At 38.3% G+C, this 18081-nt stretch overlaps 1 protein-coding gene across 1 annotated transcript in view; it reads left to right on the forward strand.

The window, feature by feature from the left end:
- The window catches only part of LOC123663193 (cytosolic 10-formyltetrahydrofolate dehydrogenase), a 28847-nt gene that overhangs the window by 9004 nt on the left and 1762 nt on the right, over positions 1–18081 (forward strand). Inside the window, exons 4-13 of the mRNA XM_045597890.1 lie at positions 91–227; positions 754–905; positions 1018–1136; positions 1321–1587; positions 1664–2268; positions 2410–2737; positions 2880–3042; positions 3150–3268; positions 3519–3716; positions 4004–4176. Coding sequence (XP_045453846.1) covers positions 91–227; positions 754–905; positions 1018–1136; positions 1321–1587; positions 1664–2268; positions 2410–2737; positions 2880–3042; positions 3150–3268; positions 3519–3716; positions 4004–4176 — 2261 coding nt within the window. The remainder of the gene's footprint in view (positions 1–90; positions 228–753; positions 906–1017; positions 1137–1320; positions 1588–1663; positions 2269–2409; positions 2738–2879; positions 3043–3149; positions 3269–3518; positions 3717–4003; positions 4177–18081) is intronic.

Consider the following 18081-nt stretch of genomic DNA (forward strand, 5'->3'; position numbering starts at 1 on the left):
ACGACGTCTAAGTTGATTAATTGAAAATATGTAGTGCTAATATGTAATATTATTAATTTCCTCTTTAATAAAATAATGTATTATTTTCAGGTAAACGCAGATATCAACGTGCTTCCGTTTTGTACACAGTTTATACCTATGGAAGTTATTTTGTATCCAAAATATCAAAGTATTTGTTACCATCCCAGCATCTTGCCGAGACATAGAGGGGCATCATCTATTAACTGGTTAGTGTGACGTAATTTTACTTGTAATTATAAATTATATAAGCAGATAAGGCAAACAAATACTTCGTACGAGTACTATTCTATAAACTAATTAATTTGTAAACCAACGCTAGAGTTCTTCTGAGGAGAATAGCTTTTTGTCGATATGGGAATCGTTAAAAGTAGACACTTTGCTCCAAAACCGATTTGCTACAATTATAATAAAGATAATTAAAAAAAAGTTTCTTGCAAAAAATTTCTTGTAAATAGATCAATTCATTTTATTTTATTTGGGAGTCCATTTTTACACAGAAATGCAGTCTTATGGGTAGACGTATCAATACCCGTAACGCATAGCTTAGTATTTTGGGGGATACAGAGCTATCGCAACACCGTTAGAAGCAGTCTTATTTAGGCTAAAATGGCTTCGTATTTGTTAGCGTACAGAAATGACAGTCCGATGTGAACTGAAATTGCTTAGTATTCATGAGGGTTACAGATTTTACCTACATAAATTTGTAACAATTCCGTATGTTTTCGATTTCAGGACCTTAATTGAAGGCGACACGACATGTGGTCTAACAATATTTTGGGCAGACGATGGATTAGACACAGGACCAATATTACTACAAAAAAGTTTCCCGTGCACGATAGACGACACAGTGGATACATTGTATAACAAATATTTGTACCCAGAAGGTACATTACGTCGATTTTGAAATTTTAGGAACATTTATTTCTATTTAATTGTATAAACTTGATCTATCAAAAAGCTTAGACGTATAAAAACAATTCATATGTATTTTTGTAGGTATAAAAGCACTTGCGGAATCAGTCAACATGGTAGCTAACGGAATTGCACCAAGAATAAAACAAACTGAAGAAGGGGCCACTTATGATCCTGCACTATTTAAACCTGAAACACATCAGGTTAGTTCAAATGAAAATACAATTGTAACTATAAATATTATATAATTGTAACAATAATACACAAACTATCAACAGGACACCTAATTTACTTACTTACAATTTAATATGCAATAATAAAGATATTGCTATAAACATAAATAACTGTAAAATTACTTTTTAAATAAATTACGTCTCTGTTTTTTAGATCGACTGGTCAAAAGGAGGTCTAGCGTTACATAATTTTATTCGAGGCCTAGACTCATCGCCCGGTGCTACTACTTTCATAAAACCACAAACTAAAGATGGTGTTGACGAGAGCAAAGAAGCTAATGTAGAGTTAAAATTATTTGGTTCATCTCTTTGGGAAGAAGAATATAAAGCAGAAGGTGATAAGCTAGTTATACCGGGACTTATAAAACCAGCAGTGATCCACGAAGGTGGATTGTTAATTACTGCAAATGATGGCGTTAAAGTGAGAATATTGTTTATTTTTTGTTAAATTTAATTTATTTTCTAAGACTTATATTAAAAAAAATACTTGTTTTTAGCTTAACATTCAAAGATTGAAGGTGAATGGTAAAATGATAAATGCGCAAAACTTCTTCAAAAGCAATGAAAATAAAGTAACCCTTGAACTAACTGCTGATGAAAAACAATTTATCGAAAGTGTGCGTAATATTTGGAAAGCAATATTAAGAATTGAAATAGATTCTGAAACGGATTTCTTCGAATCTGGAGCTGGCTCTATGGATGTAGTTAGACTAATAGAAGAAGTTAAAGATATAGCTGATTTAGAATTACAGAACGAAGACGTATATATGAATACAACATTTGAGGAATTCTACACAATAGCTATCCTTAAAAAGAGAGGTGTATCAGCAAGTAAGGAAGTGGTATATGAAGGAGTCGAGCTAGAAGCAAATAAAATGAAAATAAAGTTTCCAACTCAACTATTCATTAATGGCGAATTTGTTAATTCAGATAGTGACAAGACTATTACCTTAATCAATCCTACAGATGAATCAGTAATTTGTAAAGTACAGAGTGCGTCAATATCCGATGTTGATAAAGCGGTTAAAGCTGCACAGAAAGCATTTGAAGAAGGAGAATGGTCGAAAATAAGCGCAAGGGAAAGGGGACAATTACTATTCAAGTAAGACAACCGTTTAATATTTTTTTCTTAGTCTTTTTTATCATGTTAAAGAAATTTTAAGGATGTCGAATATCTAACTAGATGTAAAATACCTAAGTAAATACATATTATTAAGTCAGTTTAAAATTAATCTTTTATTAGGTTGGCAGATTTAATGGAGCAACATAAAGAAGAATTGGCTACCATTGAAACAATAGATTCTGGGGCTGTTTATACGCTAGCTCTGAAAACACACGTTGGAATGTCTATTGATACGTGGCGCTACTTTGCGGGTTGGTGTGATAAGATTCAAGGCTCAACTATACCTATTAATCACGCTAGACCTAATAGAAACCTGACGATAACTAAAAAAGAACCCATTGGTGTTTGTGCGTTGATAACGCCATGGAATTATCCACTCATGATGCTTTCTTGGAAGATGGCTGCTTGTTTAGCAGCAGGAAATACAGTCGTTATGAAACCAGCAGCGGTAAGATATTATTAGCGCTTTTCTGTAATAAAAACAATCAAATGTATCAAAAATCTCAGACTTTATGAATTACATTTACATATTAAAATTATTAGATATATTATTATTTTCAACAGTGACCTAATAGATTTTAATATCATAGGTATGCCCGCTGACAGCGTTAAAATTCGCGGAACTGTGTGTACGCGCTGGAATTCCACCTGGTGTTGTGAACATTCTGCCAGGAAGCGGTGCAGTGACTGGACAAGCGTTGGCAGATCACCCACTTGTTAGAAAGCTTGGATTCACTGGTAGCACACCTATAGGTTAGCAATTTTTAAAAAAAATTTCTTGATTAAGTTTTGATGTTACGTTTATATTTTAAGTATTGCATTTTTAGGCAATTTAAATGATTTTACAATGTGTTGTTCAGGTCAAACAATAATGAAGTCATGTGCTGTCTCAAATATGAAGAAGGTTTCACTTGAGCTCGGTGGTAAATCACCGTTAGTTATATTTGAAGACTGTGATCTTGATAAGGCTGTTAGAAACGTAAGTGTATAATATTACCCAAATTAATGTTTAAAAACAATACAGTCGAATTATAAAAAAAACGGTTAATGATGGACTTCAAAAAAGTTAAGTTCATCGTTAAAAGTTAGTATTTTGTAAAAAAAAATCGATTCTACTATTTCATTACCTTTATCAAGGCTTTAGGCAATCAGGCAATACTAGTACTTACGAGCATTGCCTTTATCAAATGAAATTAAACATTTTTTTTTGTATATTTTACCAATATCAGGGTATGGCGTCAGTATTTTTCAATAAAGGCGAAAACTGTATAGCAGCTGGTCGTCTATTTGTTGAAGAGAGAATACACGACGAGTTTGTGAGAAGGGTTGTAGAAGAGACCAAAAAGATGAGCATCGGAGACCCACTGCACAGGGGGACTGCACATGGACCACAAAATCATAAGGCTCACATGGACAAACTTATTGAGGTATAGGATTTGACTTTCTATGACTGCGTGATAATGATCTGTGGAAGTACATAAAATCATTGTAGCCTATAACACAGCTTTTTATAGACTAGTACAGGCTTTGGCGCTTTTAGTTTAAGCATTACGTATATTTTGTATCTGTAAAAAAACAAGTTTTTTTAGCTCCAAATATTCACACAATGTAATTGAAAGAACTATTAGACCACTTTCCCTAGTTTCGAACTTCGTGGGCTTAAGGGTTATCAAGTACTTATCATGTCCCTTTTAACTTTTTTATTTTATTTCAGTACTGTCAACAAGGTGTAAAGGAAGGTGCAAAATTAGTATACGGTGGTAAACGTGTGGATAGACCTGGATATTTCTTCCAGCCCACCATCTTCACTGACGTGATGGATAACATGTTTATTGCGAAAGAGGAATCCTTTGGACCTATCATGATTATCAGCAAGTTTAGTAGCAAGTACGTATATTACGATGGATAAAGACGGTATCATTTTAATGACTCTTATTTATTATTTAAAAAAAACTTTACGCTTCAGCCTGTACTATCCCACTACTGGGCATAGGCCTTGTAGCAAACGCACCTCCACAAAGAAAACCGATAGGTGGCTTCTTACTACACTTTGGTCAGACCAGGAATAATCTGCCGATGTAATCGATGTTCAGAACGTTAATAGGCACGCAGCAACAAAATACAATGCACCCACGTACCTTAGAGAATCGATGATGACTTCCACTATCGTTAGGGCACACCAGCTGGTTGGATTCTGCACATCACTTCAAAGTCTTAGAGCAATTGCTAATAGTTTATTGTATCACGATTAGAGTTTGATGAGAACACTTGCGCATAGAAGCTCGCGTGGCGGTCGAGTTCCGAATAATGACGTGCGTTCGCGGCGCGATCATGTGTGCCACACCCAGTTGCTACTACCCTCAAGTTTTGTCAAATATCTCAACTCGCGGGCAGTGAGCGCATAACAGCTTTTCAAGGCTGCGTTTTGTTGCTGCATAAATCTACTCACGCAGAACATCGATTACAACGGTAAAATTACGAAAAATGTGCGATGACGGAACATCCCGCCCACCAAAATAGCTATGGTATTTTCAGGTAAAACAAAAAATATATATATGATAAACGGTGCGATACTAATAGTTATAAGAAAAAAAAAGAAAAAAGGATTAAAGCTATACAGTTAAAACTAAAAAACACAAGATCCAATGGAAGCTAGTCCTCCAATGGCAGAGGGCACAACTTAACCAAAGGCCGTTGGATTACATTATTGGTTGCAGTTTTAACCATTGCAATTCGAATGACTCCGTCAGCTCCAGCAAGAAGCTGCTGTACCCTACCAAGGGTCCAGTGTAACGGAGCGCGGTTGTCATCTTTGATAATGACCATCGATCCTACAGCTAGAGGTTTCGAATTTTTGGTCCATTTGGCGCGTTGCGTTAAAGAATTCAGATATTCATTTTTCCATCTGGACCAAAAGTTTTGGTGAAAGGATTGTAACAGCTGCCACCGATGAAGCCGATTAACGTTAATTGAAGATAGATCCTCATCGGGGACTGCAGTTAACGGTTCTAAGGTCAGGAAGTGACCTGGAGTTAGTGCTGATAAATCGTTAGGGTCAGCACTTACGGGGCAAAGCGGTCTCGAATTCAAAACAGCTTCTATTTGAGCGAAGAGCGTTGTTAGCTCTTCAAAAGTTAACACTTGATCACCAACAACCCGGTATAAATGAGTTTTGGCCGCTTTAATTTGAATCTCCCACACTCCGCCGAAGTGGGGAGCCGATGGAGGATTGAATTTGAATTCAATTCGCTCCGCATGTGAAGCATTTTCCATAAGGGAAGATAGTTGATTCCGGGCACCAACAAAATTGGTACCACAATCCGCATGAATAGTCGTGCAGCGACCACGACGCGCCACAAAACGCCGAAGAGTAGCGATAAAACCGTCTGTTGATAGTGTAGAAACGACCTCTAGATGAACCGCCTTTGTCGCGAGACAAACGAACACACAGAGGTACGCCTTGTCAATTTTAGCGCCACGATGTGGACCAAGTTTTATGCGAAAAGGTCCGCCAAAATCCACGCCCACGACAGAGAAAGGCTTCACCTGATTTACACGATATGCAGGCAAATCGCTCATGAACGGTTGTAACGGTTGAGGGTGCAGTCGATAGCACTTTATACATTTTGAAAGAACGCGACGCACTGCACGTTTCGCTGACACTACCCAAAACTGCCGCAATAGCAGGAAAATTGTTGTGTTTACACCAGGGTGGCAGTAACTACGATGTATGTGATCGATAATTAAATACGTTAGCGGATGATCAGAAGGTAAGAGCGCTGGATGTTTGTGTTCGTATTCCAGCCCCGAGCGAGAAAGTCTGCCGCCCACCCTGAGGACTCCGAAATCGTCGATGAATGGGTTGAGTTTACGAAACTGTTTGATGACAGGTTTTTTAATTTGTAAGCTTAAAATTTCATTTGAAAATTCTTGACTTTGGGTATGTGTTACTAACTGCATTAAGGCGTTATGACGTTCAATGTTATTTATGAAAAGATTTTTATTTGAGTTACAGCGCTTTCGAATTGAATTAATAAAACGATAAACATATGATAAAACGTTTAAAAGTTTTTGTAACGATGAAAAACGATGCGTCAAAGAGGTTAAAAAATGAGAATTGTCGTTATTAGCTCCTTGTCCGCTCAATAATGCAACTGATTTGCGAGCCTCAGCTTGGATAATCTCTTCTTCTTCCTGAGTTACAGTTACAACATGCAACGGCCATGAATCCTTTTCCTTTGCAAGCCAATCTGGTCCCGCCCACCATAAGGAATTATTCAGAATTTCACTGGGGAAAAGTCCGCGAGAGCAAATATCAGCTGGATTGTCCTTGGAGGAAACGTGGTGCCAGCATTCTGGTGGAGTGATTTCCTGGATATGACTCACGCGGTTTGCTACAAAAGTAGTCCAGCGTGACGAGTGAGAGCGTAGCCAGGATAAAATGATAGTAGCATCTGACCACAAGAAGACAGAATCGACTGAAATGTGCGCAAGGTACGTATCATGAATATACTTATATAAATCAGCCAGCAGGACTGCAGCACAAAGCTCTAGTCTCGGTAGTGGAATTCGCTTCAATGGAACTACTCGAGCTTTGGAACAAACAAAGAAGACCTGAATGTTTCCAGCTTCATCTGTGGCACGTAAATATATCACAGCACCGTACGCGACTTCAGAACTGTCGCAAAATCCGTGCAGTTCGTATGATGTGGACTTCGAGCAGGTAAGTTTGCGCGGTATACGAAGTTGAGCTAGCTTCGGAAGTTGATCCGTATAAGAAGCCCAAGAATGGACGACTTCGATGGGTGGCGTTTCATCCCAATTCACACCGAGAATCCAAAGTTTTTGGATCAAGCACTTAGCTTGGATTGTGATTGGTGAAAGAAAGCCTAAAGGATCAAATATTCGCGCAAGTTCGCTTAGGATTGAACGTTTAGTACAAGTTTGATGTGTGGGTTGTGCCGAAAAGAGAAATGAATCCGATAAAGGGTCCCACTGAAGACCGAGGACCTTTAGAGGTGATGGTTCCGAGTGGTCAAGCGATATTGAACCTTGTAAGTGATGTTCAATGGGTAAGTCAGATAAAAGCTTTGGATCATTACTAACCCACTTACGAAGTTGAAAATGTCCTAAGTTAAAAAGTTTGATAAGTTGCGTCTTTGCTTCCTGAGCAACGTTAAAATCGTCAAAGCCGCAGACAACATCATCGACGTACACATTTGAGAGTATGATCTGTTTCGCCAGTGGAAATGCATCCCCCTCGTCGTCAGCAAGCTGTCGCAACGTACGGCAAGCGAGATAAGGAGATGAGGCTACACCATAAGTAACCGTATTCAAACGATACTCTCGAATATCATCGCTAGGCGACGATCTCCAGAGAATACGTTGATACTCGCGGTGTTCAGGCGAAATCAGAATCTGCCGATACATTTGGCGGACATCCGCCATGATTACAATTTGATGTTCCCGAAAATGTAAAAGAATTTTGAAAATGTCAGGTTGCAACTTCGGACCGATTAATTGAGAATCGTTGATAGATTTAGAGTTACGATCCTTTGCAGACGCGTCAAACACAACTCGAAGACGAGTCGTAGTCGAGTCAGGACGTAAAACACAATGATGTGGGATGTAATATTTACCTGTACCCATTTGATCAAGTGGCACAAGTGACATGTGATTAGACTCGATATAGTCAGCCATGAATTCGCAGTATTGAGAGGATAATTCATGATCTGTTGATAGTCTTTTTTCAATCGCATAAAACCGTCGAAGTGCCACTTCGCGAGAGCCGTTAAAGATAGGTTCAGAATCATCTTTAAACGGGTATTTGACAACATATCTACCAGAAGAATCACGATAGTGCTCTGCTATAAATTTTTGCTCACAAAGCTGTTCTTCTGGTTTCAATGAAGTTGCTTTCGGTACGTCGTCTAATTCCCAGAATCGATGCACTAATGAGTTTAACTCGGTATCGATATTGGACGATAAAGAAGATGTGAGTAACGCCGCACTAGAATTTAAATACGTCTTTCCAAGGAGAAGCCAACCGAATAACGATTTGAAAGCGGTAGGTTGATTTTGACTACCCTTGATTTGCTGACCTAACAGCGATTCGGCGAAAACATCAGCAGCTAACAATATGTCAACCGGTCCGGGAATATCGAAACTGGGATCCGCTAAAGTTAATGATTGAATGTGAGACCATCGACACGAATTTAGTTTAGCTATTGGTTGATCGCTACAAATTTTCGGAATTACGTGCATATTTAATTTGAAATATATTTTATTTTGTGTGCCTATACAACACGTGACGTCTCCGCTAATAGGAGCAGAAGCTTCTCCGAGTCCGCAAACACTTGCCGAAGTTCGATTGGGTACTAAATGCAAACGTCTAACTGCCGACTCTGTTATAAAGTTACTTTGGCTACCAGTATCGAAAAGCGCTCGAAAAGATTGCATATTTCCATCAGCATCCTGAACCTGCACGATAGCAGTTGCAAGCAGCACGGTAGACCTTGAAGGAGATCTCGAGTATAAGGCTGCTGAGTTCACACTCTGTTGTGGCTTATTGGTACTGTCACGATGGAGTAGGCTGTGATGTTTACGTTTACATGTACGGCACGAAAATAAAGAATTACAATTCTTTAATTGATGAGAAGATTTTAAACAGTTATAACACCATTTCTTTTCTTCGGCAGTTTTAATACGTTCGTCTATCGATTTTTTTAGAAACTCGGTACACGATAAAATAGAATGCAATTGATTACAATACGAACACCTTTTAGTATAAGACGAAGGTTTGTTGTTATTAGTTGTAGACGTAACCGATTCATTGTTTGCAGTAACTAAGGTGTGTGACACACTGGGGCGTTTAGTTGTGTTTTGAAAAGGCTTACTATTCGATTTTGGTAATTCCAAAAAATGTGTATCCCGCATTAAAGCCTCACACTTAGATTGTAAAAATAGTTTTAATTGATTATAAGTCGGAAACTCGATATCGGAATGTTTTTCTTCAAAGCTACGACGCATTTCTGTATTAAGTTTTGATAAGATATGATACACAATGATGAAATCCCAGTCTTGAACCGGTAAATTAATTGTTTTCAAGATACTTAAGTTCTCATCAAAAGTGTCGAGAGACTTACGAAATTCCTTAGCATCCTTACACTTAAATTCAATATTAAGGATTTCGCGCCAACAAGTAAAAGCAAGATCGCGTTTGTTTTTATATCGAGCGCATAAGGCTTGGTACGCACTAGTGTAATGTTCATGAGTTAAAGGAAACGCTTTAACTACGGATAATGCGTCGCCGCTAAGGGAGGACACCAAATAGTGAAACTTTTCTGTTTCAGTAAGTGAAGAAGAATTATGAATTAAAGCGTTAAAAGTATCAAAATACTCCGGCCATTGCTTGATGTTACCAGAAAAACTAGGAAGTGTTATTTTCGGTAACCGAACATTTAACGATGATGAAACGCTTTTCGATTGCTTTTCATCTTCACTTCGAATTAAACCGCGATAAACAGAATCAATTTCGTAATACGTGTCATCAAATTGCTCCTGTAAACAAGCATCCGAGTCAGAAGCATCATCTAAAATCTCTAAAATACCGAAATGTGCGTCTTCAAAAGCCGCCGCTATGGTTTTAATGTCATGATGATAAGATAAAAATAAGTCGCGTTGAGAGGGATCACTCCTAGCTAACTGACCGATTTCTAAAGCTTTATTTAAACGTTTAATAGCAATTGTCCGCTTTCGACGCAAAGATGGCAAATCTTGTGCAGTATATTCGAAATCTTCAGATTTGGATTTAGATTTTTTCAAAGCACTAGATCTTCGCGTATGCTTACTTAAAAGTGACATTTTAATTTAGATTTAATTACCGAGTACAAATAAAAAATAAAAAAAATTAATTAAAAAAAAAATTATATTTATTCACTAAGTGTGTTACCGCCCTAACGCCTTGGAATATTGTTTACAAAAAGTAAGATGCCTACGATCGATGCAGATGCGCTTTGATTGTGAACAAGTATTTGAATAAAATATAAAAACATAAACGATAATAATTTTATTATACGATCTTTTTCCAAAGTATTTCGTTTAAACGGTTAAATGTTATAAGTGAACAACAAATTAGCCGTAGTTTGAATTTTGAAGGTTTAATATTGTTTCGTATTATTTTGTTAAAAGTGAATACCTATTTACTTTTCGGTTTTGTTGGATAAACAATGTTTCACCTAACCGTCACGATGAGTTGGCGAGTTATCGGTGGGAAAAATATAACTACCCGATATTGAAAAAAATAAAAATATTAATTCGATTTCGTGAATTATGAAACTATATTTCAATATGTTTTGCAAATATAGTACGATATTTAACGCTTAATGACGTATGAAATGATGTACAAATATGAATAGTTTGAACTAGTAATGCCTAGAAAAGAATTAACGTAAGCCGATAGGTAAATTAAGCACCGATAAAATTGATGATTGCTTAATTTGATCTTACAGTAATTCAAGACAAAACTAAAACGATGATTGTACGATATGAATCCCGATAAATTGACTAGTTAGCCCGTAAGTACCGACACTGAACGTTTCTTTGGATTAGTATATTTCGATTAAATGATAACTCTGCAACCAACAACGATAAATATAGAATGATTACGATTTACAAAGTACCTATTTTAACCAGAAATACCACAGCTATTGTATGTCGGTACAGCACATGAGGTTAGTGGAAACCATCCCGGGTTTCGGCACCAGAGAAATGTAGCAAACGCACCTCCACAAAGAAAACCGATAGGTGGCTTCTTACTACACTTTGGTCAGACCAGGAATAATCTGCCGATGTAATCGATGTTCAGAACGTTAATAGGCACGCAGCAACAAAATACAATGCACCCACGTACCTTAGAGAATCGATGATGACTTCCACTATCGTTAGGGCACACCAGCTGGTTGGATTCTGCACATCACTTCAAAGTCTTAGAGCAATTGCTAATAGTTTATTGTATCACGATTAGAGTTTGATGAGAACACTTGCGCATAGAAGCTCGCGTGGCGGTCGAGTTCCGAATAATGACGTGCGTTCGCGGCGCGATCATGTGTGCCACACCCAGTTGCTACTACCCTCAAGTTTTGTCAAATATCTCAACTCGCGGGCAGTGAGCGCATAACAGCTTTTCAAGGCTGCGTTTTGTTGCTGCATAAATCTACTCACGCAGAACATCGATTACAACGGTAAAATTACGAAAAATGTGCGATGACGGAACATCCCGCCCACCAAAATAGCTATGGTATTTTCAGGTAAAACAAAAAATATATATATGATAAACGGTGCGATACTAATAGTTATAAGAAAAAAAAAGAAAAAAGGATTAAAGCTATACAGTTAAAACTAAAAAACACAAGATCCAATGGAAGCTAGTCCTCCAATGGCAGAGGGCACAACTTAACCAAAGGCCGTTGGATTACATTATTGGTTGCAGTTTTAACCATTGCAATTCGAATGACTCCGTCAGCTCCAGCAAGAAGCTGCTGTACCCTACCAAGGGTCCAGTGTAACGGAGCGCGGTTGTCATCTTTGATAATGACCATCGATCCTACAGCTAGAGGTTTCGAATTTTTGGTCCATTTGGCGCGTTGCGTTAAAGAATTCAGATATTCATTTTTCCATCTGGACCAAAAGTTTTGGTGAAAGGATTGTAACAGCTGCCACCGATGAAGCCGATTAACGTTAATTGAAGATAGATCCTCATCGGGGACTGCAGTTAACGGTTCTAAGGTCAGGAAGTGACCTGGAGTTAGTGCTGATAAATCGTTAGGGTCAGCACTTACGGGGCAAAGCGGTCTCGAATTTAAAACAGCTTCTATTTGAGCGAAGAGCGTTGTTAGCTCTTCAAAAGTTAACACTTGATCACCAACAACCCGGTATAAATGAGTTTTGGCCGCTTTAATTTGAATCTCCCACACTCCGCCGAAGTGGGGAGCCGATGGAGGATTGAATTTGAATTCAATTCGCTCCGCATGTGAAGCATTTTCCATAAGGGAAGATAGTTGATTCCGGGCACCAACAAAATTGGTACCACAATCCGCATGAATAGTCGTGCAGCGACCACGACGCGCCACAAAACGCCGAAGAGTAGCGATAAAACCGTCTGTTGATAGTGTAGAAACGACCTCTAGATGAACCGCCTTTGTCGCGAGACAAACGAACACACAGAGGTACGCCTTGTCAATTTTAGCGCCACGATGTGGACCAAGTTTTATGCGAAAAGGTCCGCCAAAATCCACGCCCACGACAGAGAAAGGCTTCACCTGATTTACACGATATGCAGGCAAATCGCTCATGAACGGTTGTAACGGTTGAGGGTGCAGTCGATAGCACTTTATACATTTTGAAAGAACGCGACGCACTGCACGTTTCGCTGACACTACCCAAAACTGCCGCAATAGCAGGAAAATTGTTGTGTTTACACCAGGGTGGCAGTAACTACGATGTATGTGATCGATAATTAAATACGTTAGCGGATGATCAGAAGGTAAGAGCGCTGGATGTTTGTGTTCGTATTCCAGCCCCGAGCGAGAAAGTCTGCCGCCCACCCTGAGGACTCCGAAATCGTCGATGAATGGGTTGAGTTTACGAAACTGTTTGATGACAGGTTTTTTAATTTGTAAGCTTAAAATTTCATTTGAAAATTCTTGACTTTGGGTATGTGTTACTAACTGCATTAAGGCGTTATGACGTTCAATGTTATTTATGAAAAGATTTTTATTTGAGTTACAGCGCTTTCGAATTGAATTAATAAAACGATAAACATATGATAAAACGTTTAAAAGTTTTTGTAACGATGAAAAACGATGCGTCAAAGAGGTTAAAAAATGAGAATTGTCGTTATTAGCTCCTTGTCCGCTCAATAATGCAACTGATTTGCGAGCCTCAGCTTGGATAATCTCTTCTTCTTCCTGAGTTACAGTTACAACATGCAACGGCCATGAATCCTTTTCCTTTGCAAGCCAATCTGGTCCCGCCCACCATAAGGAATTATTCAGAATTTCACTGGGGAAAAGTCCGCGAGAGCAAATATCAGCTGGATTGTCCTTGGAGGAAACGTGGTGCCAGCATTCTGGTGGAGTGATTTCCTGGATATGACTCACGCGGTTTGCTACAAAAGTAGTCCAGCGTGACGAGTGAGAGCGTAGCCAGGATAAAATGATAGTAGCATCTGACCACAAGAAGACAGAATCGACTGAAATGTGCGCAAGGTACGTATCATGAATATACTTATATAAATCAGCCAGCAGGACTGCAGCACAAAGCTCTAGTCTCGGTAGTGGAATTCGCTTCAATGGAACTACTCGAGCTTTGGAACAAACAAAGAAGACCTGAATGTTTCCAGCTTCATCTGTGGCACGTAAATATATCACAGCACCGTACGCGACTTCAGAACTGTCGCAAAATCCGTGCAGTTCGTATGATGTGGACTTCGAGCAGGTAAGTTTGCGCGGTATACGAAGTTGAGCTAGCTTCGGAAGTTGATCCGTATAAGAAGCCCAAGAATGGACGACTTCGATGGGTGGCGTTTCATCCCAATTCACACCGAGAATCCAAAGTTTTTGGATCAAGCACTTAGCTTGGATTGTGATTGGTGAAAGAAAGCCTAAAGGATCAAATATTCGCGCAAGTTCGCTTAGGATTGAACGTTTAGTACAAGTTTGATGTGTGGGTTGTGCCGAAAAGAGAAATGAATCCGATAAAGGGTCCCACTGAAGACCGAGGACCTTTAGAGGTGATGGTTCCGAGTGGTCAAGCGATATTGAACCTTGTAAGTGATGTTCAATGGGTAAGTCAGATAAAAGCTTTGGATCATTACTAACCCACTTACGAAGTTGAAAATGTCCTAAGTTAAAAAGTTTGATAAGTTGCGTCTTTGCTTCCTGAGCAACGTTAAAATCGTCAAAGCCGCAGACAACATCATCGACGTACACATTTGAGAGTATGATCTGTTTCGCCAGTGGAAATGCATCCCCCTCGTCGTCAGCAAGCTGTCGCAACGTACGGCAAGCGAGATAAGGAGATGAGGCTACACCATAAGTAACCGTATTCAAACGATACTCTCGAATATCATCGCTAGGCGACGATCTCCAGAGAATACGTTGATACTCGCGGTGTTCAGGCGAAATCAGAATCTGCCGATACATTTGGCGGACATCCGCCATGATTACAATTTGATGTTCCCGAAAATGTAAAAGAATTTTGAAAATGTCAGGTTGCAACTTCGGACCGATTAATTGAGAATCGTTGATAGATTTAGAGTTACGATCCTTTGCAGACGCGTCAAACACAACTCGAAGACGAGTCGTAGTCGAGTCAGGACGTAAAACACAATGATGTGGGATGTAATATTTACCTGTACCCATTTGATCAAGTGGCACAAGTGACATGTGATTAGACTCGATATAGTCAGCCATGAATTCGCAGTATTGAGAGGATAATTCATGATCTGTTGATAGTCTTTTTTCAATCGCATAAAACCGTCGAAGTGCCACTTCGCGAGAGCCGTTAAAGATAGGTTCAGAATCATCTTTAAACGGGTATTTGACAACATATCTACCAGAAGAATCACGATAGTGCTCTGCTATAAATTTTTGCTCACAAAGCTGTTCTTCTGGTTTCAATGAAGTTGCTTTCGGTACGTCGTCTAATTCCCAGAATCGATGCACTAATGAGTTTAACTCGGTATCGATATTGGACGATAAAGAAGATGTGAGTAACGCCGCACTAGAATTTAAATACGTCTTTCCAAGGAGAAGCCAACCGAATAACGATTTGAAAGCGGTAGGTTGATTTTGACTACCCTTGATTTGCTGACCTAACAGCGATTCGGCGAAAACATCAGCAGCTAACAATATGTCAACCGGTCCGGGAATATCGAAACTGGGATCCGCTAAAGTTAATGATTGAATGTGAGACCATCGACACGAATTTAGTTTAGCTATTGGTTGATCGCTACAAATTTTCGGAATTACGTGCATATTTAATTTGAAATATATTTTATTTTGTGTGCCTATACAACACGTGACGTCTCCGCTAATAGGAGCAGAAGCTTCTCCGAGTCCGCAAACACTTGCCGAAGTTCGATTGGGTACTAAATGCAAACGTCTAACTGCCGACTCTGTTATAAAGTTACTTTGGCTACCAGTATCGAAAAGCGCTCGAAAAGATTGCATATTTCCATCAGCATCCTGAACCTGCACGATAGCAGTTGCAAGCAGCACGGTAGACCTTGAAGGAGATCTCGAGTATAAGGCTGCTGAGTTCACACTCTGTTGTGGCTTATTGGTACTGTCACGATGGAGTAGGCTGTGATGTTTACGTTTACATGTACGGCACGAAAATAAAGAATTACAATTCTTTAATTGATGAGAAGATTTTAAACAGTTATAACACCATTTCTTTTCTTCGGCAGTTTTAATACGTTCGTCTATCGATTTTTTTAGAAACTCGGTACACGATAAAATAGAATGCAATTGATTACAATACGAACACCTTTTAGTATAAGACGAAGGTTTGTTGTTATTAGTTGTAGACGTAACCGATTCATTGTTTGCAGTAACTAAGGTGTGTGACACACTGGGGCGTTTAGTTGTGTTTTGAAAAGGCTTACTATTCGATTTTGGTAATTCCAAAAAATGTGTATCCCGCATTAAAGCCTCACACTTAGATTGTAAAAATAGTTTTAATTGATTATAAGTCGGAAACTCGATATCGGAATGTTTTTCTTCAAAGCTACGACGCATTTCTGTATTAAGTTTTGATAAGATATGATACACAATGATGAAATCCCAGTCTTGAACCGGTAAATTAATTGTTTTCAAGATACTTAAGTTCTCATCAAAAGTGTCGAGAGACTTACGAAATTCCTTAGCATCCTTACACTTAAATTCAATATTAAGGATTTCGCGCCAACAAGTAAAAGCAAGATCGCGTTTGTTTTTATATCGAGCGCATAAGGCTTGGTACGCACTAGTGTAATGTTCATGAGTTAAAGGAAACGCTTTAACTACGGATAATGCGTCGCCGCTAAGGGAGGACACCAAATAGTGAAACTTTTCTGTTTCAGTAAGTGAAGAAGAATTATGAATTAAAGCGTTAAAAGTATCAAAATACTCCGGCCATTGCTTGATGTTACCAGAAAAACTAGGAAGTGTTATTTTCGGTAACCGAACATTTAACGATGATGAAACGCTTTTCGATTGCTTTTCATCTTCACTTCGAATTAAACCGCGATAAACAGAATCAATTTCGTAATACGTGTCATCAAATTGCTCCTGTAAACAAGCATCCGAGTCAGAAGCATCATCTAAAATCTCTAAAATACCGAAATGTGCGTCTTCAAAAGCCGCCGCTATGGTTTTAATGTCATGATGATAAGATAAAAATAAGTCGCGTTGAGAGGGATCACTCCTAGCTAACTGACCGATTTCTAAAGCTTTATTTAAACGTTTAATAGCAATTGTCCGCTTTCGACGCAAAGATGGCAAATCTTGTGCAGTATATTCGAAATCTTCAGATTTGGATTTAGATTTTTTCAAAGCACTAGATCTTCGCGTATGCTTACTTAAAAGTGACATTTTAATTTAGATTTAATTACCGAGTACAAATAAAAAATAAAAAAAATTAATTAAAAAAAAAATTATATTTATTCACTAAGTGTGTTACCGCCCTAACGCCTTGGAATATTGTTTACAAAAAGTAAGATGCCTACGATCGATGCAGATGCGCTTTGATTGTGAACAAGTATTTGAATAAAATATAAAAACATAAACGATAATAATTTTATTATACGATCTTTTTCCAAAGTATTTCGTTTAAACGGTTAAATGTTATAAGTGAACAACAAATTAGCCGTAGTTTGAATTTTGAAGGTTTAATATTGTTTCGTATTATTTTGTTAAAAGTGAATACCTATTTACTTTTCGGTTTTGTTGGATAAACAATGTTTCACCTAACCGTCACGATGAGTTGGCGAGTTATCGGTGGGAAAAATATAACTACCCGATATTGAAAAAAATAAAAATATTAATTCGATTTCGTGAATTATGAAACTATATTTCAATATGTTTTGCAAATATAGTACGATATTTAACGCTTAATGACGTATGAAATGATGTACAAATATGAATAGTTTGAACTAGTAATGCCTAGAAAAGAATTAACGTAAGCCGATAGGTAAATTAAGCACCGATAAAATTGATGATTGCTTAATTTGATCTTACAGTAATTCAAGACAAAACTAAAACGATGATTGTACGATATGAATCCCGATAAATTGACTAGTTAGCCCGTAAGTACCGACACTGAACGTTTCTTTGGATTAGTATATTTCGATTAAATGATAACTCTGCAACCAACAACGATAAATATAGAATGATTACGATTTACAAAGTACCTATTTTAACCAGAAATACCACAGCTATTGTATGTCGGTACAGCACATGAGGTTAGTGGAAACCATCCCGGGTTTCGGCACCAGAGAAATGTAGCAAACGCACCTCCACAAAGAAAACCGATAGGTGGCTTCTTACTACACTTTGGTCAGACCAGGAATAATCTGCCGATGTAATCGATGTTCAGAACGTTAATAGGCACGCAGCAACAAAATACAATGCACCCACGTACCTTAGAGAATCGATGATGACTTCCACTATCGTCAGGGCACACCAGCTGGTTGGATTCTGCACATCACTTCAAAGTCTTAGAGCAATTGCTAATAGTTTATTGTATCAC

Source organism: Melitaea cinxia, chromosome 20 (genome assembly GCF_905220565.1).
Source record: "Melitaea cinxia chromosome 20, ilMelCinx1.1, whole genome shotgun sequence".
Classification (NCBI taxonomy): Eukaryota; Metazoa; Arthropoda; class Insecta; order Lepidoptera; family Nymphalidae; genus Melitaea; species Melitaea cinxia.